Source organism: Bombina bombina, chromosome 5 (assembly GCF_027579735.1).
Source record: "Bombina bombina isolate aBomBom1 chromosome 5, aBomBom1.pri, whole genome shotgun sequence".
Lineage (NCBI taxonomy): Eukaryota > Metazoa > Chordata > Amphibia > Anura > Bombinatoridae > Bombina > Bombina bombina.
The window spans coordinates 1,149,326,176-1,149,352,707 of record NC_069503.1 but is presented as its reverse complement, the minus strand read 5'-3'; the positions used below and the strand labels follow the sequence as shown (position 1 = coordinate 1,149,352,707).

At 39.4% G+C, this 26,532-nt stretch overlaps 1 protein-coding gene across 1 annotated transcript in view; it reads right to left on the bottom strand.

Moving 5' to 3' along the window:
• The window catches only part of LOC128661759 (microtubule-actin cross-linking factor 1, isoforms 6/7-like), a 253,447-nt gene that overhangs the window by 182,165 nt on the left and 44,750 nt on the right, over nt 1-26,532 (bottom strand). Inside the window, exons 6-7 of the mRNA XM_053715979.1 lie at nt 12,909-13,106; nt 7,922-8,050 (exon numbers count right to left, since the gene is read on the bottom strand). Coding sequence (XP_053571954.1) covers nt 7,922-8,050; nt 12,909-13,106 — 327 coding nt within the window. The remainder of the gene's footprint in view (nt 1-7,921; nt 8,051-12,908; nt 13,107-26,532) is intronic.

Genomic DNA, 26,532 nt, shown 5'->3' with positions numbered 1-26,532 from the left:
GAGACGTAGAGTAAAGAGGAGCAAGAAGAGAAGAGGGGTTAAGTAACAAATGGGAGCGTCACTGATGAGACGTAGAGTAAAGAGGAGCAAGAAGAGAAGAGGGGTTAAGTAACAAATGGGAGCATCACTGATGAGACGTAGAGTAAAGAGGAGCAAGAAGAGAAGAGGGGTTAAGTAACAAATGGGAGCGTCACTGATGAGACGTAGAGTAAAGAGGAGCAAGAAGAGAAGAGGGGTTACGTAACAAAAGGGAGCGTCACTGATGAGACGTAGAGTAAAGAGGAGCAAGAAGAGAAGAGGGGTTCTATAACAAATGGGAGCGTCACTGATGAGACGTAGAGTAAAGAGGAGCAAGAAGAGAAGAGGGGTTAAGTAACAAATGGGAGCGTCACTGATGAGACGTAGAGTAAAGAGGAGCAAGAAGAGAAGAGGGGTTACGTAACAAAAGGGAGCGTCACTGATGAGATGTAGAGTAAAGAGGAGCAAGAAGAGAAGATGGGGTTAAGTAACAAATGGGAGCGTCACTGATGAGACGTAGAGTAAAGAGGAGCAAGAAGAGAAGAGGGGTTAAGTAACAAATGGGAGCGTCACTGATGAGACGTAGAGTAAAGAGGAGCAAGAAGAGAAGAGGGGTTAAGTAACAAATGGGAGCATCACTGATGAGACGTAGAGTAAAGAGGAGCAAGAAGAGAAGAGGGGTTACGTAACAAATGGGAGCGTCACTGATGAGACGTAGAGTAAAGAGGAGCAAGAAGAGAAGAGGGGTTACGTAACAAATGGGAGCGTCACTGATGAGACGTAGAGTAAAGAGGAGCAAGAAGAGAAGAGGGGTTAAGTAACAAATGGGAGCGTCACTGATGAGACGTAGAGTAAAGAGGAGCAAGAAGAGAAGAGGGGTTACGTAACAAATGGGAGCGTCACTGATGAGACGTAGAGTAAAGAGGAGCAAGAAGAGAAGAGGGGTTACGTAACAAATGGGAGCGTCACTGATGAGACGTAGAGTAAAGAGGAGCAAGAAGAGAAGAGGGGTTACGTAACAAAAGGGAGCGTCACTGATGAGACGTAGAGTAAAGAGGAGCAAGAAGAGAAGAGGGGTTAATTAACAAATGGGAGCGTCACTGATGAGACGTAGAGTAAAGAGGGGCAAGAAGAGAAGAGGGGTTACGTAACAAAAGGGAGCGTCACTGATGAGACGTAGAGTAAAGAGGAGCAAGAAGAGAAGAGGGGTTCTATAACAAATGGGAGCGTCACTGATGAGACGTAGAGTAAAGAGGAGCAAGAAGAGAAGAGGGGTTAAGTAACAAATGGGAGCGTCACTGATGAGACGTAGAGTAAAGAGGAGCAAGAAGAGAAGAGGGGTTACGTAACAAAAGGGAGCGTCACTGATGAGATGTAGAGTAAAGAGGAGCAAGAAGAGAAGATGGGGTTAAGTAACAAATGGGAGCGTCACTGATGAGACGTAGAGTAAAGAGGAGCAAGAAGAGAAGAGGGGTTAAGTAACAAATGGGAGCGTCACTGATGAGACGTAGAGTAAAGAGGAGCAAGAAGAGAAGAGGGGTTAAGTAACAAATGGGAGCATCACTGATGAGACGTAGAGTAAAGAGGAGCAAGAAGAGAAGAGGGGTTACGTAACAAATGGGAGCGTCACTGATGAGACGTAGAGTAAAGAGGAGCAAGAAGAGAAGAGGGGTTACGTAACAAATGGGAGCGTCACTGATGAGACGTAGAGTAAAGAGGAGCAAGAAGAGAAGAGGGGTTAAGTAACAAATGGGAGCGTCACTGATGAGACGTAGAGTAAAGAGGAGCAAGAAGAGAAGAGGGGTTACGTAACAAATGGGAGCGTCACTGATGAGACGTAGAGTAAAGAGGAGCAAGAAGAGAAGAGGGGTTACGTAACAAATGGGAGCGTCACTGATGAGACGTAGAGTAAAGAGGAGCAAGAAGAGAAGAGGGGTTAATTAACAAATGGGAGCGTCACTGATGAGACGTAGAGTAAAGAGGGGCAAGAAGAGAAGAGGGGTTACGTAACAAATGGGAGCGTCACTGATGAGACGTAGAGTGAAGAGGGGCAAGAAGTAAAGAGGGAGGGATTAAGTAACAAATGGGAGCGTCACTGATGAGACGTAGAGTGAAGAGGAGCAAGAAGTAAAGAGGGGTTAAGTAACAAATGGGAGCGTCACCGATGAGACATACAGGCCCATTTATCAAGCTCCGTATGGAGCTTGAAGGGCCGTGTTTCTGGCGAGTCTTCAGACTCGCCAGAAACACAAGTTATGAAGCAGCGGTCTAAAGACCGCTGCTTCATAACCCTGTCCGCCTGCTCTGAGCAGGCGGACAGGAACCGCCGGAAATCAACCCGATCGAATACGATCGGGTTGATTGACAGCTCCCTGCTGGCGGCCGATTGGCCGCGAGTCAGCAGGGGGCGGCGTTGCACCAGCAGCTCTTGTGAGCTGCTGGTGCAATGTTAAATGTGGAGAGCGTATTGCTCTCCGCATTTAGCGAGGTCTTGCGGACCTGATCCGCAGTGTCGGATCAGGTCCGCAAGCCCTTTGATAAATGGGCCCCATAGAGTGAAGAGGGGCAAGAAGTAAAGATGGGGTTAAGTAACAAATGGGAGCGTCACTGATGAGACGTAGAGTAAAGCGGGGCAAGAAGAGAAGAGGGGTTACGTAACAAATGGGAGCGTCACTGATGAGACGTAGAGTGAAGAGGGGCAAGAAGTAAAGAGGGAGGGATTAAGTAACAAATGGGAGCGTCACTGATGAGACGTAGAGTGAAGAGGAGCAAGAAGTAAAGAGGGGTTAAGTAACAAATGGGAGCGTCACTGATGAGACATAGAGTGAAGAGGGGCAAGAAGTAAAGATGGGGTTAAGTAACAAATGGGAGCGTCACTGATGAGACGTAGAGTAAAGAGGGGCAAGAAGAGAAGAGGGGTTATGTAACAAATGGGAGCGTCACTGATGAGACGTAGAGTGAAGAGGAGCAAGAAGAGAAGATGGGGTTAAGTAACAAATGGGGGTGTCACTGATGAGACATAGAGTGAAGAGGGGCAAGAAGTAAAGAGGGGTTAATTAACAAATGGGAGCATCACTGATGAGACGTAGAGTAAAGAGGGGCAAGAAGAGAAGAGGGGTTACGTAATAAATGGGAGCGTCACTGATGAGACGTAGAGTGAAGAGGAGCAAGAAGAGAAGATGGGGTTAAGTAACAAATGGGAGCGTCACTGATGAGACGTAGAGTGAAGAGGGGCAAGAAGAGAAGATGGGGTTAAGTAACAAATGGGAGCGTCACTGATGAGACGTAGAGTGAAGAGGGGCAAGAAGAGAAGATGGGGTTAAGTAACAAATGGGAGCGTCACTGATGAGACGTAGAGTGAAGAGGAGCAAGAAGTAAAGAGGGGTTAAGTAACAAATGGGAGCGTCACTGATGAGACGTAGAGTGAAGAGGGGCAAGAAGTAAAGAGGGAGGGGTTAAGTAACAAATGGGAGCGTCACTGATGAGACTTAGAGTGAAGAGGGGCAAGAAGAGAAGATGGGGTTAAGTAACAAATGGGAGCGTCACTGATGAGACGTAGAGTGAAGAGGAGCAAGAAGTAAAGAGGGGTTAAGTAACAAATGGGAGCGTCACTGATGAGTAGTGATGTCGCGAACAGTTCGCCGGAAAACAGTTCCCGCCGATCATAGCTTGAACATATGTGATGTTCGATCCGCCCCCTATTCGTCATCATTGAGTAAACTTTGACCCTTTACTTCACAGTCAGCAGACACATTTCAGCCAATCAGCAGCAGACACTCCCTCCCAGACCCTCCCAGCTCCTGGGCAGCAGCCATTTTAGATTAATTCTGATCCTGCATTCTTAGTGAGAGGAGGGATAGTGCTGCTGCTGATTTTATAGAGAAATTGATAGCTAGGCTAGTGTATTCAGTGTCCACTACAGTCCTGAAGGACTCATCTGATCTCTGCTGTAAGGACAGCACCCCAAAAAGCCCTTTTCAGGGCTAGAACATCAGTCATTTTTTATTTTTTTTCTTTGTAATCTAATAGCAGTTGCCTGCCTGGCACTGCCAGCCTGTGTGTCAGGCTCACATCATATACTGTGCCTACTTGCTCAGTGCCACCAGTCATATCTGGTGTAACATTAGTGTAAATTTAAAAAAAAAAAAAACTTTTACATCAGTCTGCTAGTGTAATCTAATTTCAGTTGCCAGGCCAGCCTGCCACTGCCAGCCAGCCTGTGTGTCAGGCTCACAGCATATACTGTGCCTACTTCCTCAGTGCCACCAGTCATATCTGGTGTAACATTAGTGTAAATTAAAACAAAAAAACTTTTACATCAGTCTGCTAGTGTAATCTAATTGCAGTTGCCTGCTTGCCAGCGTGTGTGCCAGGCCCACTTACCAACAAGTGCCACCAATCGTAATTTGTTATAACAGTAGTGTAAATATTTTAAAAAAAAACTTTTTTGACTGTGAAACATCAGTCTGCTAGTGTAATCTTATTGCAGTTGCCTGCCTGCCTGCCAGCGTGTGTGCCAGGCCCACCTGCCAAGTTAGTAGCACCACTCATATTTGTTGTAACAGTAGTGTAAATATTTAAAAAAAATCTTTTTTGATTGTGAAACATCAGTCTGCTAGTGTAATCTAATTTCAGTTGCCAGGCCAGCCTGCCACTGCCAGCCTGTGTGTCAGGCTCACAGCATATACTGTGCCTACTTCCTCAGTGCCACCACTCATATCTGGTGTAACATTAGTGTAAATTTTTTTTAAAAAAAAAACTTTTACATCAGTCTGCTAGTGTAATCTAATTGCAGTTGCCTGCCTGCCAGCGTGTGTGCCAGGCCCACTTGACAACTAGTGCGACCACTCATATTTGTTATAACAGTAGTGTAAATATTTAAAAAAAAAAAAAAATTTGACTGTGAAACATCAGTCTGCTAGTGTAATCTAATTGCAGTTGCCTGCCTGCCAGCGTGTGTGCCAGGCCCACTTGCCAACTAGTGCCACCAATCATATTTGTTATAACAGTAGTGTAAATATTTAAAAACCAAAATTTTTTGACTGTGTATCTATCAAATGTATATTGCATCTATTGATCTATGTAATTCGTATCTATCAAATGTATATTGCATCTATTGATCTATGTAATTCGTATCTATCAAATGTATATTGCATGGATTGAGCTATGTAATCTATGTATCTATCTATCAAATCTATCTATCTCGTGGTTGTGCAAATGGACTGTTTGCGGTTGTTTGTGGTGCGTTACACGGGGAGTTTGGTCTGTCACTGTGAAGCGGGCGTAACCCTTACACTACCTGATCGATACATCATACCTGATGTTTTAAAGCACGATATTCCAAACAATTTAGGAATGTTAGGTGATTTATGCCCTTTATGGATTAAAACCAGACTCTGCATCAACTATGTAATTTTCCATGGGAGTTTTGCCATGGATCCCCCTCCCCCGCATGCCACAGTCCAGGTGTTAGTCCCCTTGAAACAACTTTTCCATCACTATTGTGGCCAGAAAGAGTCCCTGTGGGTTTTAAAGTTTGCCTGCCTATTGAAGTCAATGGCGGTTCGCTCGGTTTGCCGGTTCGCGAACAGTTACGGAAGTTCGAGTCCGCCGTTCGCAAACCAAAATTTTTAGGTTTGCGACATCACTACTGATGTGACGTAGAGTGAAGAAGAGCAAGAAGTAAAGAGGGGTTAAGTAACAAATGGGAGCATCACTGATGAGATGTAGAGTGAAGAGGGGCAAGAAGTAAAGAGGGGTTAAGTAACAAATGGGAGCATCACTGATGAGATGTAGAGTGAAGAGGGGCAAGAAGTAAAGAGGGGTTAAGTAACAAATGGGAGCGTCACTGATGAGACGTAGAGTGAAGAGGAGCAAGAAGTAAAGAGGGGTTAAGTAACAAATGGGAGCGTCACTGATGAGATGTAGAGTGAAGAGGAGCAAGAAGTAAAGAGGGGTTAAGTAACAAATGGGAGCGTCACTGATGAGATGTAGAGTGAAGAGGGGCAAGAAGTAAAGAGGGGTTAAGTAACAAATGGGAGCGTCACTGATGAGATGTAGAGTGAAGAGGGGCAAGAAGTAAAGAGGGGTTCTGTAACAAATAGGAGTGTCACTGATGAGACGTAGAGTGAAGAGGAGCAAGAAGTAAAGAGGGGTTAAGTAACAAATGGGAGCGTCACTGATGAGACATAGAGTAAAGAGGAGCAAGAAGAGAAGAGGGGTTACGTAACAAATGGGAGCGTCACTGATGAGACGTAGAGTGAAGAGGGGCAAGAAGTAAAGATGGGGTTAAGTAACAAATGGGAGCGTCACTGATGAGACGTAGAGTAAAGAGGAGCAAGAAGAGAAGAGGGGTTACGTAACAAATGGGAGCGTCACTGATGAGACGTAGAGTGAAGAGGGGCAAGAAGTAAAGAGGGGTTAAGTAACAAATGGGAGCATCACTGATGAGATGTAGAGTGAAGAGGGGCAAGAAGTAAAGAGGGGTTAAGTAACAAATGGGAGCGTCACTGATGAGACGTAGAGTAAAGAGGGGCAAGAAGAGAAGAGGGGTTATGTAACAAATGGGAGCGTCACTGATGAGACGTAGAGTAAAGAGGAGCAAGAAGAGAAGAGGGAGGGGTTAAGTAACAAATGGGAGCGTCACTGATGAGACGTTGAGTGAAGAGGGGCAAGAAGTAAAGAAGGGTTAAGTAACAAATGGGAGCGTCACTGATGAGACGTAGAGTAAAGAGGAGCAAGAAGAGAAGAGGGAGGGGTTAAGTAACAAATGGGAGCGTCACTGATGAGACGTAGAGTGAAGAGGAGCAAGAAGTAAAGAAGGGTTAAGTAACAAATGGGAGCGTCACTGATGAGACAAAGAGTGAAGAGGAGCAAGAAGAGAAGATGGGGTTAAGTAACAAATGGGAGCGTCACTGATGAGACAAAGAGTGAAGAGGAGCAAGAAGAGAAGATGGGGTTAAGTAACAAATGGGAGCGTCACTGATGAGACAAAGAGTGAAGAGGAGCAAGAAGAGAAGATGGGGTTAAGTAACAAATGGGAGCGTCACTGATGAGACGTAGAGTGAAGAGGGGCAAGAAGAGAAGATGGGGTTAAGTAACAAATGGGAGCGTCACTGATGAGACGTAGAGTGAAGAGGGGCAAGAAGAGAAGATGGGGTTAAGTAACAAATGGGAGCGTCACTGATGAGACGTAGAGTGAAGAGGGGCAAGAAGAGAAGATGGGGTTAAGTAACAAATGGGAGCTTCACTGATGAGACAAAGAGTGAAGAGGAGCAAGAATAGAAGATGGGGTTAAGTAACAAATGGGAGCGTCACTGATGAGACAAAGAGTGAAGAGGAGCAAGAAGAGAAGATGGGGTTAAGTAATAAATGGGAGCGTCACTGATGAGACAAAGAGTGAAGAGGGGCAAGAAGAGAAGATGGGGTTAAGTAATAAATGGGAGCGTCACTGATGAGACAAAGAGTGAAGAGGAGCAAGAAGAGAAGATGGGGTTAAGTAACAAATGGGAGCATCACTGATGAGACGTAGAGTGAAGAGGGGCAAGAAGAGAAGATGGGGTTAAGTAATAAATGGGAGCGTCACTGATGAGACAAAGAGTGAAGAGGAGCAAGAATAGAAGATGGGGTTAAGTAACAAATGGGAGCATCACTGATGAGACGTTGAGTGAAGAGGAGCAAGAAGAGAAGATGGGGTTAAGTAACAAATGGGAGCGTCACTGATGAGACAAAGAGTGAAGAGGGGCAAGAAGAGAAGATGGGGTTAAGTAACAAATAGAAATATAAAGCGGCTCCAGCAAGTACATTTGTTTGTTCTATCTCTAGCAATGTGCATGGCTAGCATAAGCACTATTACGTACAGTTACTAGGAAGGACTAAGGAATCTGTTGCTCAGGCTACACACCATATGTTCATTCAGTGCTTCCCTTGTAGACTCTGGATGTCCCCACACTGGTCTGGAGAAAGACAGACGAGCATCCACCTGGTCCAACCACTGCAGGAGGTCTGTCATCTCCAGCATCACATCCTGCACCTGCACAAACACAGGAGAGATTTGTTTTCACTTATATTTTCAGTTATAGGTGAAAGAATAGAATAAAAAAAACAGAGAGGACATAGCAACATGGTGCATATTATCTTCATACATATCATATCTGTCTTTCTTCAGCATGGCTGAATCTACACTGTAAAGTTTTTATTGGTGAGTTTATATAACAGTTTGCCAGCTGTTACATTGTTATGCCCATGGCTAGCGATACCAGCACTGTAAATCTACCTCCTTATCCTGTTTCACCTTTTGATAGCAGACTTTTACAAGTCTTTTGTAACACATACTAACAAATTTGTAATTTCCATCTTCCCTGCAGAAAAAAAATCACTGCAATAATCTATCATATTTAGGTGTTACATGGTGTCCATATCTGCAAATCAGGACTTGCATATGTCTAGTGTTTAACTGTAAAGTTGAGGCACTGAGGTCTAACTAAAGTCAGGAATGGGCATATAACTGACAGGGGTTGTAGGCAATTATGTCTTATCTAAGGTCAGGAATGGGCATGTAACTGACAAGGGTTAGTAGTCAATAAGGTCTGATCTGAGGTCAGGTATGGGCATATAACTGACAGGAGTTGTAGGCAATGATGTCTTATCTAAGGTCAGGAATGGGCATGTAACTGACAAGGGTTAGTAGTCAATAAGGTCTGATCTGAAGTCAGGAATAGGCATATAACTGACAGGAGTTGTATGCAATGAGGTCTGATCTAAGGTCAGGAATGGTCATGTAACTGACAAGAGTTAGTAGCCAATGAGGTCTGATCTGAGGTCAGGTATGGCCATGTAACTGACAAGGGTTAGTAGCCAATGAGGTCTGATCTGAGGTCAGGTATGGCCATATGACTGACAAGGGTAGTAGCCAATGAGGACTGAGCTGAGGTGTGATAATGACCCAACTACCTTGAATGTCTGATCATTTGCTGATTGTCCATTAATTCCGAGGCAACAACTGGCAACGGATTTGCAAACGCGTCAGCAGATATAAATCCAAATGAACATTTCTTTATTGCTGCAGTAAGTTGTGTAGTAACAGACATACACCTAGAATATGAGTTTTGCGCTAAACAGGGTGTGAAACGAACGCAACAAAAGTTGCGTTATTTCACCCCCCCCCCCCCATATTGCTGCCATTACGATTTTTTAAAAAGCCTCCCTGTGGGTGCTATATGGTGGCGTTAAGCTCCATACTGCACAAAAGCCAAGGGCTGAGAATACGTGCCCGTGCACGCTTTCCCCCATAGACATCAATGGGGAGAGAGCGTTAGAAAAAAAACTAACACCGGAAGTGCGGAATGGCGATCACCGTAATGCAACCCCTTTAATGCCTTTGGGGAAAAAAAGTTAAGTTTAAACCTAACAGCCAACATAAACCCCAAGTCTAAACACCCCTAATCTGCCGTCCACGACATCGCCGACACCTAAATAAAGTTATTAACCCCTAATCTGCCGCTCCCGACATTGCTGACACTAATAAAAGTTATTAACCCCTATTCCGTTGCTCCCTGACATCGCCGCCACTATAATAAAGCTATTAACCCCTAATCCGCAGCTCCCCGACATCGCTGCCACTAAATAAAGTTATTAACTCCTAAACCTCCGGCCTCCCACATCTCCGCCACTAAATAAACCTAATAACTCCTAAACCTCCGGCCTCCCACATCTCCGCCACTAAATAAACCTATTAACCCCTAAATCTCTGGCCTCCCACATCACAAAACATTGGGGCCTATCTATCAAGCTCCGAAAGGAGCTTGACGGCCCCTGTTTCTGGCGAGTCTTCAGACTCGCCAGAAACAGCAGTTATGAAGCAGCGGTCACAAAGAGCTCTGAGCAGGCGGACAGACATCGCCGGAATTCAACCCGATCGAGTATGATCGGGTTGATTGGCACCCCCCTGCTGGCGGCTGATTGGCCGCGAGTCTGCAGGGGATGGCGTTACACCAGCAGCTCTTGTGAGCTGCTGGTGCAATGCTGAATATGGAGAGCGTATTGCTCTCCATATTTAGCAAGGTCTGGCGGACCTGATCCGCAGTGTCGGATCAGGTCCGCCAGACCTTGTTAAATAGAGGCCATTAAATTAAACTATTAATCCCTAAACCTAACACCCCCCCTAACTTTAAATTAAAACTACAATATACCTATATTTAAATTAAAAAAACTTACCTGTGAAATAAATATAAACCTAAAATTAAACTATAAATTAACCTAACCTTACTATTCTAATAAAATAAAAATCCTTCCAATTAAAATATCTAAATTTCAAATGTAAAAAACTTAAAACTACGAAAAAAATTAAAAAATCTAAATTACAACAAAAAAATCCTAAGAAAAATTTAACAAAAATAATAAACACTAAAATCACGAAGAATAAAAAACACTAAGATTACAAAAATAAAATTATCAAAAATAAAAACAATTACATCTAATCTAATAGCCCTATAAAAATAAAAAGCCCCCCCAAAATAAAAACACCCGCTAGCCTACAATAAACTACCAATAGCCCTTAAAATGGCCTTTTGTAGGGCATTGCCCTAAATAAATTAGCTCTTTTACCTGTAAAAAAATACAAAATCCCCCAAACAGTAAAACCCACCACTCATCCAACCCCCCAAAATAAAAAACCTAACTATAAAAAAAAACCTAAGCTACCCATTGCCCCTAAAGGGAAATTTGTATGGGCATCGCCCTTAAAAGGGCATTTAACTCTTTTGCATTGCCCTTAAAAGGGCATTTAGCTATTTTTCAAAGCCCAAACACTAATCTAAAAAAAAAAAAAAAAAAAAAAAAATTAAAAAATAACCTAACACTAACCGAAGAATATCTACTCACGGGTTTCTGAAGTCCGGACGGCATCTCCATCCAGGCGGCGAGGTCTTCATCCATCCCGGTGGCGTCTTCTATCCTCATTCTGGCAGCGCGGAGCAGAGCCATCCTGGAAGCTGATCCCATCCTGCGCAGAGCGTCCTCTTCATATGGTCGCCGCCGTACATTGACATTGAATGCAAGGTAGCCGTTTTAAAATGGTGTCCCTTGCAGTACGGCGGCGACTGTATGAAGAGGACGGTCCGGACAGGATGGGATCGACTTCCAGGATGGCTCCGCACCGCCGGGATGAAGATAGAAGATGCCTCTGAGATGGATGAAGACCTTGCCGTCTGGATGAAGACCTCGCCGCCTGGATGGAGATGGATGTCCAGACTTCAGAAACCATGAGTAGATCTTCTGGGGTTAGTGTTAGGTTATTTTTTTATTTTTTTGGGTAGTTTTTTTTTTAGATTAGGGTTTGGGCTTTGAAAAAGAGCTAAATGCTCTTTTAAGGGCAAGTAAAAGAGCTAAATGCCCTTTTAAGGGCAATGCCCCTACAAATGCCCCTTTAGGTTTTTTATTTTGGGGGGTTAGTTGGGTGGTGTGTTTTACTGTTGGGGGGACTTTGTATTTTTTTACAGGTAAAATTGCTGATTTCTTTAGGGCAATGCCCTACAAAAGGCCCTTTTAAGGGCTATTGGTAGTTTATTGTAGGCTAGGGGGTGTTTTTATTTTTGGGGAGCTTTTTTATATTTATAGGGCTATTAGATTAGGTGTAATTGTTTTTATTTTTGATAATTTCATTTATTTATTTTTTAATCTTAGTTTTTTTTATTTTTCGGGATTTTAGTGTTTATTATTTTTGGTAAACTTAGATTTTTTTAATTTTTAGTAGATTTTGGGGGTTTTTAGTTGTAATTTAGATTTTGTTAATTTTTTTCGTAGTGTTAGGTCTTTTTAAATTTGTAATTTAGATATTTTAATTGGTATTTTTATTTTATTTTATTAGAATAGTAAGGTTAGGTTAATTTATAGTTTAATGTTAGGTTTATTTTTATTTCACAGGTAAGTTTTTATTTATTTAAATAGAGTTATATTGTAATTTTAATTTAAAGTTGGGGGGGTGATAGGTTTAGGGGTTAATAACTTTATTTAGTGGCAGCAATGTCAGGGAGCGGTGGAATAGTGTTTAATAACTTTATTATAGTGGCGGCGATGTCGGGGAGCGGCGGAATAGGGGTTAATATATTTAAATAGTGTTGGGGATGTGGGTGGGTAGCAGATTAGTGGTCAATAGGTTTATTTAATAGCCGCAATGTGGGTGAGTGGCAGATTAGGGGTTAATAAGTTTAATATAGTGTCGGCGATGTCAGGGAGCGGCGGATTAGAGGTTAATAGCTTTATTATAGTGTTTGAGATGCGGGGGCCTCTGTTTAGGGGTTAATAGGTTGTTTATGGGTGTTAGTGTACTTTGTAACACTTTAGTTATGAGTTTTGTGAAACATTTTTGTTACACAAAATCCTTAACTACTGCTCTCAGATGGCGGCATGGATTGTGTCGGTATAGGCTGTAACGCAAGCATTTTAGCCTCACCGCACAACCTGTAATACCGGAGCTATGGAAATCCTACACAAAAAAACTCATTTTTTAAGTGCGGGATTGACGTTGCATTACAGGCTTAAATACTTGCGGTACAGCTATACCGACACAGCTCACAATAGTGCATTCCTGCTTTTACTCTGAAATTGCCATTTTTTTCAGCGTTAAAAGCCGCAACACAAAACTCGTAATTTAGGTGATAGCTTGTGCTGCATTTTATCTTTAGAGTATCGATCTAGGGTTATTTGAAGGCCACTTTACAGATAATTGTTGTTTTTTCAGCACCTTGTAGCACATGACTTACAATCTTTTATTAACCCTATAATTTGCCATGTGTGCTGTTCTAGTTGAATAGTTTTGTTACTTTTTGAGATAAAGAGAAATTAAAACCTTCAGTTTATTTTTCAGTCTCTGGGTGCTAATTATACCTTACCCTGCTGAGGTCATTCTCCAGTTCCAGTTGTCGTTTCTCTGTCTCGCTCTGAAGATGCTCCCAGCGCTGGTTCAGATCCAGCAGTGCAGCTTGTAGAGATTCCAGACCATCCACAAGAGAGGACACCAGAATCGCCTGTCCAGCTTCATTCACAGATTCCACAGTGCGCATGTGAGAGACAACATCATTCCTCAAAACCTACAAGAATATGTCACAGACAACTCACCATCAACATCATTCCTCAAAACCTACAAGAATATGTCACAGACAACTCACCATCAACATCATTCCTCAAAACCTACAAGAATATGTCACAGACAACTCACCATCAACATCATTCCTCAAAACCTACAAGGTTCTTAAAACTCATTTAATTCATCTTCAAATGTTTCATTTTAATTGATCTTCTCTACAAGTTGTTATGTTAGAATCAACATAGGAAATGCTAGAATAGTATATGTACAATAATAATCCAAGAATATCTTTATCAGATCATATCTGGGTTAGTCAAAGGTAATAGGTGTGAAAAACACTTGTGTGTGGACCTTGCTCAGAACATCTCAAAATGAAAATAAAAAAAACAAGGTAGATATTTCTCAATAGGACCCTTAGCATGTACATGTCACATATTACTAATGACCTTAGCATGTACGTGTCACATATTACTTACTAGTGACCTTAGCATGTACATGTCACATATTACTAATGACCTTAGCATGTACATGTCACATATTACTTACTAGTGACCTTAGCATGTACATGTCACATATTATTAATGACCTTAGCATGTACATCTCACATATTACTTACTAGTGACCTTATCATGTACATTTCACATATTACTCTAGTGACCTTATGTCACATATTAGCATGTACATGTCACATATTACTAATGACCTTAGCATGTACATGTCACATATTACTTACTAGTGACCTTATCATGTACATTTCACATATTACTCTAGTGACCTTATGTCACATATTAGCATGTACATGTCACATATTACTAATGACCTTAGCATGTACATGTCACATATTACTTACTAGTGACCTTAGTATGTACATGTCACATATTACTAATGACCTTAGAATGTACATGTCACATATTACTAATGACCTTAACATGTACATGTCACATACCACCTACTAGTGACCTTAGCATGTGCATGTCACATATTACTAATGACCTTAGCATGTACATGTCACATATTACTTACTAGTGACCTTATCATGTGCATGTCACATATTACTAATGACCTTAGCATGTACATGTCACATATTACTAATGACCTTAACATGTACATGTCACATACCACCTACTAGTGACCTTAGCATGTGCATGTCACATATTACTAATGACCTTAGCATGTACATGTCACATATTACTTACTAGTGACCTTATCATGTGCACGTCACATATTACTAATGACCTTAGCATGCACATGTCACATATTACTTACTAGTGACCTTAGCATGTACATGTCCCATATTACTAATGAATATTGTGGTTTTCTCACAGCGCCTACCCTGTATCCTACTAGCTCCCCAGGAAAACAAGACACCTAATATATCTTGGAAGTATTTACGAATAACGATAGAGTCTAGGGAGCGCCTCAGAGTGGGCAGAGGATATTACGTCGCAATGGTAGGTGTTCAACAAATGTATTATTACACAGACAATTGATAATCTAATAGTGACTAGTTAAAAAATGGTAAAACAATTTCACATATAGTATCACATAAAAAATAAAAAATCACATAAAATTATCACAAAAAGGTTAGATAAAAATACATGGATCCATGTTACATAAAAATTATTATCAATACATAACCACGATGCACAATATGTTTAAAAGCCCTGATTAGGGGGGATTGAAAAGCTTGCAGAAAATATACTGAAAAAGCATTCTTAAGTAATCCTATTTGGCCAATCAGTTGTTGTGTTCTGAAAGAGTCAGGTGGAGTAGTTTATAAAATAGCTCGTGGTTGGTTGGTATTATAAGTATACAATATGTAGAAAAATTGGTATTTCTAATCTTCAAAGGATACTCAGTCAGAGATATAAATCCTGAATTAAGTCTCTCCTGTGAATGAGGTGTCAGTGTGACGGTGTCCAAAAAGATGAAAAAATGTGTCAACGGTGATGAAAAACAAATTAAAAATTGAAAAACATGATGAAATGCAAGTCAATGAAAGTGTGATGAAAATGTGATGAAAAAATGATGAAAATAAAATCAAACTCCAAATGTGCAATAAGAATAAATTCCCACAGAAAAAATTATTTTCCTAAAAATTATTCAAAATATATGAGTCAAAGTCAGATAATCCTGTGTTATAGTGTAGTTAAAAGTTTATCCAAAAATAAATATACAAACATAGAGCATGAATTCCCAGTGTCCCTGTGGAAAACAAACAGAAAATAGTGCAATAACGCTTAAAGATTCTTATATATAATTGAAATAAGGCTTACCATACACTAGCCAACGCGTTTCGGCCCTTCCCTGGGCCTTTCTCAAGACTGTAGTTCAATTTTAGACCTTTACCCATCAATGTCGTTAAGAAACACCTTAATAATCTAAAAATGAAAAACCAGTCTGGACCTGATCAAATCCCAGCAATGCTGTTGAAGCTCAGTGCGCCGGCAATTGCTAAGCCTGTCACAACCCTAATTAATGAATCCTTGATTTCTGGATATATACCCAAACTCTGGAAAACTGCAAGAGTAGTGTCTATCCATAAAAGTGGGGAGTTAACCTTGGTTTCTAACTATCGCCCTATATCATTGCTCCCAGTATTGTCAAAAATCTTAGAAAAATGTGCCCATACGCAATTATGTGAGTATTACCATCTTTCTAACTATCTGACCCCTGATCAATCAGGTTTTCGACCAAATCACTCCACTACAACTACCCTCCTAAAAGTTTGCAACAACATCCAAACTGCCATGGAACAAGGAGACCTAACTGGAGCTATTTTCCTTGATTTTACAAAGGCTTTTGACACAGTAGACTACGACATACTACTGCTCAAACTAAAAAACTCTGGTATTGCTGATCGTCCGTTAACCTGGTTAAGATCATATGTATTGGATCGATCACAATATGTCTCCGTTTCTAACAGTGACTCCCTCCCTCTCCCAGTCACGTGTGGTGTTCCCCAAGGTTCCATTCTTGGCCCCCTACTATTCACATTATTTATAAATGATCTGCCTAATGTCTGCAAATCCTCAACTGTACACATGTACGCAGATGACACGGTAATCTATACAAACAAATCTGATCTGCCGCAGCTTGAAGCAGTGCTCCAAGACCAGTTCACAGAGGTAGAAAAGTGGATCTCAAAAAACAAACTTTTCCTAAACACTGACAAAACTGTCACAATGATCTTTGGAATGGGTCCTAAATTACACAAATTACAAAATTCCCACCTACGCATCAAAACAAAATCCAATTGCACGCTGACCGCAGTCCACTCTTTTAAATACTTAGGTATGTTGTTAGACCCCAATCTATCTTTTGGCCTCCACATAGAAAAACTTGCCTCTAAACTTTATCCAAAACTAGGTGCCCTGTACAGAAATAAATCCTGCCTCAGCCCTACAGTAAAGGAAAAGATTGTACAGCAAATGCTGATGCCTATCATGGATTACGGGGACGTAGTATACGCACATGCACCGCAAACTCACCTTAATAAACGTAATTCATTGTATAACTCATGCCGCATTGTGCTACAATGTAACTACAGGCATACAAAGAGAGAAGTGCTCTACCAGGAACAAACAACAGCTCATTAGCTAGTTCTAGGAACATGACAACCCCAGACGATCGTTTCGGCCTCCTATGGGCCTCGTCAGTGAGGTGCAGCCACATTCCTCTAAGCACACTGGGCAAGAAGTCCACGTCTGGTTTCCCCCATCACCCATAGGGAGACTTCCCCAGGGTCATATTAATTTGCATACAAAGAGAGAAGCGCTCTACCAGGAACAAACAACAGCTCATTAGCTAGTTCTATGGCGATTTACCACCCGGAAGCAGCCTGTTTTAGACCAGTGTGCTTTTCACAGAAGAAAACTTTCCTGAAGTATATCAGTCTGATCCCGCCAAGTAAGGTCAGTCCAGCCCCGAAATACCAGGCAATTTTCCTCTGGACAAGGAACATGACAACCCCAGACGATCGTTTCGGCCTCCTATGGGCCTTGTCAGTGAGGTGCAGCCACATTCCTCTAAGCACACTGGGCAAGGAGTCCACGTCTGGTTTCCCCCATCACCCATAGGGAGACTTCCCCAGGGTCATATTAATTTGCATACAAAGAGAGAAGCGCTCTACAGGAATGAACAGCAGCTCATTAGCTAGTTCTATGGCGATTTACCACCAGGAAGCAGCCTCTTTTAGACCAATGTGCTTTTCACAAAGGAAAACTTTCTTTAAGTATATCAGTCTGATCCCACCAAGTAAGGTCAGTCCAGCCCTGAAATACCAGGCAATTCTCCTCTGAACAACAAACATGACAACCCCAGATGATCGTTTCGTCCTCCTATGGGCCTCGTCAGTGAGGTGCAGCCACATTCCTCTAAGCACACTGGGCAAGGAGTCCACATCTGGTTTCCCTCATCACCCAAAGGGAGACTTCCCCAGGGTCATATTAATTTGCATACAAAGAGAGAAGCGCTCTACCAGGAACGAACAACAGCTCATTAGCTAGTTCTATGGCGATTTACCACCCGGAAACAGCCTCTTTTAGACCAGTGTGCTTTTCACAAAGGAAAACTTTCCTTAAGTATATCACTCTTCTTCTCTGTGAAAGGCACATGTTGAGCAAAAAGAGGCTGCTTCTCGGGTGGTAACTAGCCATAGAGCAAGCTATTATGCTATTATGTTGCTCAGTGTGCCTAGAGGGATATGACTGCACCTCACTGACGAGGCCCACAATAGGCCGAAACGTACATCTGGGGTTTTGCTGTTTCTATCGTTCAGAGAGGGATTGCCTGGAATTCGGGGCTGGACTGTACTGTGAAGTCAGGATCAGATTGATATGCTTCAAGAAAGTTCTTCTCTGTGAAAGGCACATGTTGAGCAAAAAGAGGCTGCTTCTTGGGTGGTAACTAGCTATAGAGCAAGCTATTATGCTATTGTTCGTTCCCAGGTTGAGCACTTCTCTCTTCTTATTTATGCAAATTATGACATTTTGGGAAGTCTCCCTAAGTGTGATGTGGGAATCCAAACGTGGACCCGTTGCTCAGTGTGCCTAGAGGGATATGGCTGCACCTCACTGACGAGGCCCACAATAGGCCATAACGTACATCTGGGGTTTTGCTGTTTCTCTCGTTCAGAGAGGGATTGCCTGGTAATTCGGGGCTGGACTGTACTTTGAAGTCAGGATCCGACTGATATGCTTCAGGAAAGTTCTTCTCTGTGAAAGGCACATGTTGAGCAAAAAGAGGCTGCTTCTTGGGTGGTAACTAGCCATAGAGCAAGCTATTATGCTATTGTTCGTTCCCAGGTTGAGCGCTTCTCTCTTCTTATTTATGCAAATTATGACATTTTGGGAAGTCTCCCTAAGTGTGATGTGGGAATCCAAAAGTGGACCCGTTGCTCCGTGTGCCTAGAGGGATATGGCTGCACCTCACTGACGAGGCCCACAATAGGCCGAAACGTACGTCTGGGGTTTTGCTGTTTCTCTTGTTCAGAGAGGGATTGCCTGGTATTTCGGGGATGGACTGTACTGTGAAGTCAGGATCAGACTTATATGCTTCAGGAAAGTTCTTCTCTGTGAAAGGCACATGTTGAGCAAAAATAGGCTGCTTCTTGGGTGGTAACTAGCCATAGAGCAAGCTATTATGCTATTGTTCATTCCCAGGTTGAGCGCTTCTCTCTTTTTATTAATGTAACTACAGGACCCACCATTGTGACATGCTAAAAGAACTAAACTGGCTGACGCTGGAATCCAGACGCACCCTCCATCTTTCCTGCCTTGTATTTAAGAGCCTTTCTGGAAAGCTCCCACCCTACCTGAGCAGAATGCTCTCCCCGGCTACTCCAACCTCCTATAACCTCCGATCCAGTACCAGCACATTATTTAGCTTGCCTCTATACAAAAAGAAAGCAGCTCGATCCTCCTTTTCCTACAGAGCGCCACAGTTATGGAATGACCTCCCGCACACTTTCAAAACTTCCCCAAGCCTAATATCCTTTAAGAGATCTCTCTCTACATATCTCAAAACAGAATGCACCTGTCATGGTTGATTATATATTTCCTACCTGTTCTATGTAACATTTTTGTATATATTGTGTATTATTATTGATTTTGAATTTTATTGTACCCTATTGTATCAATGTAATGTTTTGTCGACACAGGACATACTTGAAAACGAGAGAAATCTCAATGTATCCTTCCTGGTTAAATATTTTATAAATAAATAAATCATATGCATGTCACATATTACTCTAGTGACCTTATCATGTACTTGTCACATATTACTTACTAGTAACCTTATAATGTAAATCTCACATATTACTTTAGTGACCTTATCATGTACTTGTCACATATTACTTACTAGTAACCTTATAATGTAAATCTCACATATTACTCTAGTGACCTTATCACGTACATGTCACATATTACTTACTAGTGACCTTATCATGTACATGTCACATATTACTTACTTGTGACCTTATCATGTACTTGTCACATATTACTTACTTGTGACCTTATCATGTACTTGTCACATATTACTTATTAGTGACCTTATCATGAACTTGTCACATATTATTTACTAGTGACCTTATCATGTACTTGTCACATATCACTTACTAGTGACCTTAGCATGTACATGTCAAATATTATTTACTAGTGACCTTAGCATGTACATGTCACATATTACTAATGACTTTAGCATGTACATGTCACATATTACTTACTAGTGACCTTATCATGTACATGTCACATATTACTTACTTGTGACCTTATCATGTACATGTCACATATTACTTACTAGTGACCTTATAATGTACATGTCACATATTACTTGTGACCTTATCATGTACATGTCACATATTACTTACTTGTGACCTTATCATGTACATGTCATATATCATGTACTAGTGACCTTATCATGTACATGTCACATATTATTTACTACTGACCTTATCATGTACATGTCACATATTACTTACTAGTGACCTTTTCATGTAATTGTCACATATCACTTACTAGTGACCTTAGCATGTACATGTCACGTATTACCTACTAGTGACCTTATCATGTACTTGCAACATATTATTTACTAGTGACCTTATCATGTACATGTCACATATTACCTACTAGTGACCTTATCATGTACTTGCAACATATTACTTACTTTTGACCTTATCATGTACATGTCACATATTACTAATGACTTTAGCATGTACATGTCACATATTATTTACTAGTGACCTTATCATGTACATATCACATATTACTTACTAGTGACCTTATCATGTACATGTCACATATTATTTACTAGTGACCTTATCATGTACATGTCACATATTGCTTACTAGTGACCTTATTATGTACTTGTCACATATCACGTACTAGTGACCTTATCATGTACATGTCACATATTACTTACTAGTGACCTTATCATGTACATGTCACATATTATTTACTAGTGACCTTAGCATGTACATGTCACATATTACTAATGACTTTAGCATGTACATGTCACATATTACTTACTAGTGACCTTATCATGTACATGTCACATATTACTTACTTGTGACCTTATCATGTACATGTCACATATTACTTACTAGTGACCTTATCATGTACATGTCACATATTACTTACTAGTGACCTTATCATGTACATGTCACATATTACTTACTAGTGACCTTATCATATACTTGTCACATATTACTTACTTGTGACCTTATCATGTACATGTCACATATTATTTACTAGTGACCTTATCATGTACTGGTCACATATTACTTACTAGTGACCTTATCATGTACATGTCACATTACTTACTTGTGACCTTATCATGTACATGTCACATATTACTTACTTGTGACCTTATCATATACTTGTCACATATTACTTACTTGTGACCTTATCATGTACATGTCACATATTATTTACTAGTGACCTTATCACGTACTTGTCACATATTACTTACTAGTGACCTTATCATGTACTTGTCACATATTACTTACTAGTAACCTTATAATGTAAATCTCACATATTACTCTAGTGACCTTATAACGTACATGTCACATATTACTTACTAGTGACCTTATCATGTACATGTCACATATTACTTACTTGTGACCTTATCATGTACTTGTCACATATTACTTACTTGTGACCTTATCATGTACTTGTCACATATTACTTACTTGTGACCTTATCATGTACTTGTCACATATTACTTATTAGTGACCTTATCATGAACTTGTCACATATTATTTACTAGTGACCTTATCATGTACTTGTCACATATCACTTACTAGTGACCTTAGCATGTACATGTCAAATATTATTTACTAGTGACCTTAGCATGTACATGTCACATATTACTAATGACTTTAGCATGTACATGTCACATATTACTTACTAGTGACCTTATCATGTACATGTCACATATTACTTACTTGTGACCTTATCATGTACATGTCACATATTACTTACTAGTGACCTTATAATGTACATGTCACATATTACTTGTGACCTTATCATGTACATGTCACATATTACTTACTTGTGACCTTATCATGTACATGTCACATATCATGTACTAGTGACCTTATCATGTACATGTCACATATTATTTACTACTGACCTTATCATGTACATGTCACATATTACTTACTAGTGACCTTTTCATGTAATTGTCACATATCACTTACTAGTGACCTTAGCATGTACATGTCACGTATTACCTACTAGTGACCTTATCATGTACTTGCAACATATTATTTACTAGTGACCTTATCATGTACATGTCACATATTACCTACTAGTGACCTTATCATGTACTTGCAACATATTACTTACTTGTGACCTTATCATGTACATGTCACATATTACTAATGACTTTAGCATGTACATGTCACATATTATTTACTAGTGACCTTATCATGTACATATCACATATTACTTACTAGTGACCTTATCATGTACATGTCACATATTATTTACTAGTGACCTTATCATGTACATGTCACATATTGCTTACTAGTGACCTTATCATGTACTTGTCACATATCACGTACTAGTGACCTTATCATGTACATGTCACATATTACTTACTAGTGACCTTATCATGTACATGTCACATATTATTTACTAGTGACCTTAGCATGTACATGTCACATATTACTAATGACTTTAGCATGTACATGTCACATATTACTTACTAGTGACCTTATCATGTACATGTCACATATTACTTACTTGTGACCTTATCATGTACATGTCACATATTACTTACTAGTGACCTTATCATGTACATGTCACATATTACTTACTAGTGACCTTATCATGTACATGTCACATATTACTTACTAGTGACCTTATCATATACTTGTCACATATTACTTACTTGTGACCTTATCATGTACATGTCACATATTATTTACTAGTGACCTTATCACGTACTTGTCACATATTACTTACTAGTGACCTTATCATGTACTTGTCACATATAACTTACTAGTGACCTTATCATGTACTTGTCACATATTACTTACTAGTGACCTTATCATGTACTTGTCACATATAACTTACTAGTGACCTTATCATGTACTTGTCACATATTACTTACTAGTGACCTTATCATGTACTTGTCACATATAACTTACTAGTGACCTTATCATGTACTTATCACATATTACTTACTAGTGACCTTATCATGTACTTGTCACATATAACTTACTAGTGACCTTAGTATGTACATGTCACATATTACTTACTAGTGACCTTATCATGTACTTGCAACATATTATTTACTAGTGACCTTATCATGTACATGTCACATATTACTTACTAGTGACCTTATCATGTACTTGTCACATATTACTTACTAGTGACATCATGTACTTGTCACATATTACTTACTAGTGACATTATCATGTACTCGTCACATATAACTTACTAGTAACCTTATCATGTACTTGTCACATATTACTTACTAGTGACCTTATCATCATGTACTTATCACATATTATTTACTAGTGACCTTATCATGTACTTGTCACATATTACTTACTAGTGACCTTATCAGCATGTACTTATCACATATTATTTACTAGTGACCTTATCATGTACTTGTCACATATTACTTACTAGTGACCTTATCATCATGTACTTGTCACATATTACTTACTAGTAACCTTATCATGTACTTGTCACATATTACTTACTAGTGACCTTATCATGTACTTGTAACATATTACTTACTTGTGACCTTATCATGTACATGTCACATATTACTTACTAGTAACCTTATAATGTACATGTCACATATTATTTACTAGTGACCTTATCATGTACTTCTAACATATTATTTACTAGTGACCTTATCATGTACTTGTCACATATTACTTACTAGTGACCTTAGCATGTACATGTCACATATTACTTACTAGTGACCTTATCATGTACTTCTAACATATTATTTACTAGTGACCTTATCATGTACTTGTCACATATTACTTACTAGTGACCTTAGCATGTACATGTCACATATTACTTACTAGTGACCTTATCATGTACTTGTCACATATCACTTACTAGTGACCTTAGCATGTACATGTCACATATTACTTACTAGTGACCTTATCATGTACTTGTCACATATTGCTTACTAGTGACCTTATCATGTACATGTCACATTACTTACTAGTGACCTTATCATGTACATGTCACATATTACTTACTAGTGACCTTATCATGTACTTGTCACATATTACTTACTAGTGACCTTATCATGTACATGTCACATTACTTACTAGTGACCTTATCATGTACATGTCACATTACTTACTTGTGACCTTATCATGTACATGTCACATATTACTTACTAGTGACCTTATCATGTACATGTCACATATTGCTTACTGGTGACCTTATCATGTACTTGTAACATATTATTTACTAGTGACCTTATCATGTACATGTCACATATTACTTACTAGTGACCTTATCATGTACATGTCACATTACTTACTAGTGACCTTATCATGTACATGTCACATATTACTTACTAGTGACCTTATCATGTACATGTCACATATTATTTACTAGTGACCTCATCATGTACATGTCACATATTACTTACTAGTGACCTTATCATATACTTGTCACATATTACTTACCAGTGACCTTATCATGTACATGTCCCATTACTTACTAGTGACCTTATCATGTACTTGTCACATATTGCTAATGACCTTAGCACGTACATGTCACATTACTTACTTGTGACCTTATCATGTACATGTCACATATTACTTACTAGTGACCTTATCATGTACTTGTCACATATTACTTACTAGCGACCTTATCATGTACATGTCACATAACTTTCTAGTGACCTTATCATGTACATGTCACATATTACTTACTAGTGACCTTATCATGTACATGTCACATATTACTTACTAGTGACCTTATCATGTACCTGTCACATATTATTTACTAGTGACCTTATCATGTACTTGTCACATATTACTTACTAGTGACCTTATCATATACATGTCACATATTACTTACTAGTGACCTTATCATGTACTTGTCACATATTATTTACTAGTGACCTTATCATGTACATGTCACATATTACTTACTAGTGACCTTATCATGTACTTGTCACATATTATTTACTAGTGACCTTATCATGTACTTGTCACATATTACTTACTAGTGACCTTATCATGTACTTGTCACATATTATTTACTAGTGACCTTATCATGTACATGTCACATATTACTTACTAGTGACCTTATCATGTACTTGTCACATATTACTTACTAGTGACCTTATCATGTACATGTCACATATCACTTACTAGTGACCTTATCATGTACATGTCACATATTACTTACTAGTGACCTTAGCATGTACTTGTCACATATTACTTACTAGTGACCTTATTATGTACATGTCACATATTACTTACTAGTGACCTTATCATGTACTTGTCACATATTACTTACTAGTGACCTTATCATGTACATGTCACATTACTTACTAGTGACCTTATCATGTACTTGTCACATATTACTTACTAGTGACCTTATCATGTACTTGTCACATATTACTTACTAGTGACCTTATCATGTACATGTCACATATTACTTACTAGTGACCTTATCATGTACATGTCACATTACTTACTAATGACCTTATCATGTACATGTCACATATTACTTACTAGTGACCTTATCATGTACATGTCACATTACTTACTAGTGACCTTATCATGTACATGTCACATATTACTTACTAGTGACCTTATCATGTACTTGTCACATATTACTTACTAGTGACCTTATCATGTACATGTCACATATTACTTACTAGTGACCTTATAATGTACATGTCACATATTACTTGTGACCTTATCATGTACATGTCACATATTACTTACTTGTGACCTTATCATGTACATGTCACATATCATGTACTAGTGACCTTATCATGTACATGTCACATATTATTTACTACTGACCTTATCATGTACATGTCACATATTACTTACTAGTGACCTTTTCATGTAATTGTCACATATCACTTACTAGTGACCTTAGCATGTACATGTCACGTATTACCTACTAGTGACCTTATCATGTACTTGCAACATATTATTTACTAGTGACCTTATCATGTACATGTCACATATTACCTACTAGTGACCTTATCATGTACTTGCAACATATTACTTACTTGTGACCTTATCATGTACATGTCACATATTACTAATGACTTTAGCATGTACATGTCACATATTATTTACTAGTGACCTTATCATGTACATATCACATATTACTTACTAGTGACCTTATCATGTACATGTCACATATTATTTACTAGTGACCTTATCATGTACATGTCACATATTGCTTACTAGTGACCTTATCATGTACTTGTCACATATCACGTACTAGTGACCTTATCATGTACATGTCACATATTACTTACTAGTGACCTTATCATGTACATGTCACATATTATTTACTAGTGACCTTAGCATGTACATGTCACATATTACTAATGACTTTAGCATGTACATGTCACATATTACTTACTAGTGACCTTATCATGTACATGTCACATATTACTTACTTGTGACCTTATCATGTACATGTCACATATTACTTACTAGTGACCTTATCATGTACATGTCACATATTACTTACTAGTGACCTTATCATGTACATGTCACATATTACTTACTAGTGACCTTATCATATACTTGTCACATATTACTTACTTGTGACCTTATCATGTACATGTCACATATTATTTACTAGTGACCTTATCACGTACTTGTCACATATTACTTACTAGTGACCTTATCATGTACTTGTCACATATAACTTACTAGTGACCTTATCATGTACTTGTCACATATTACT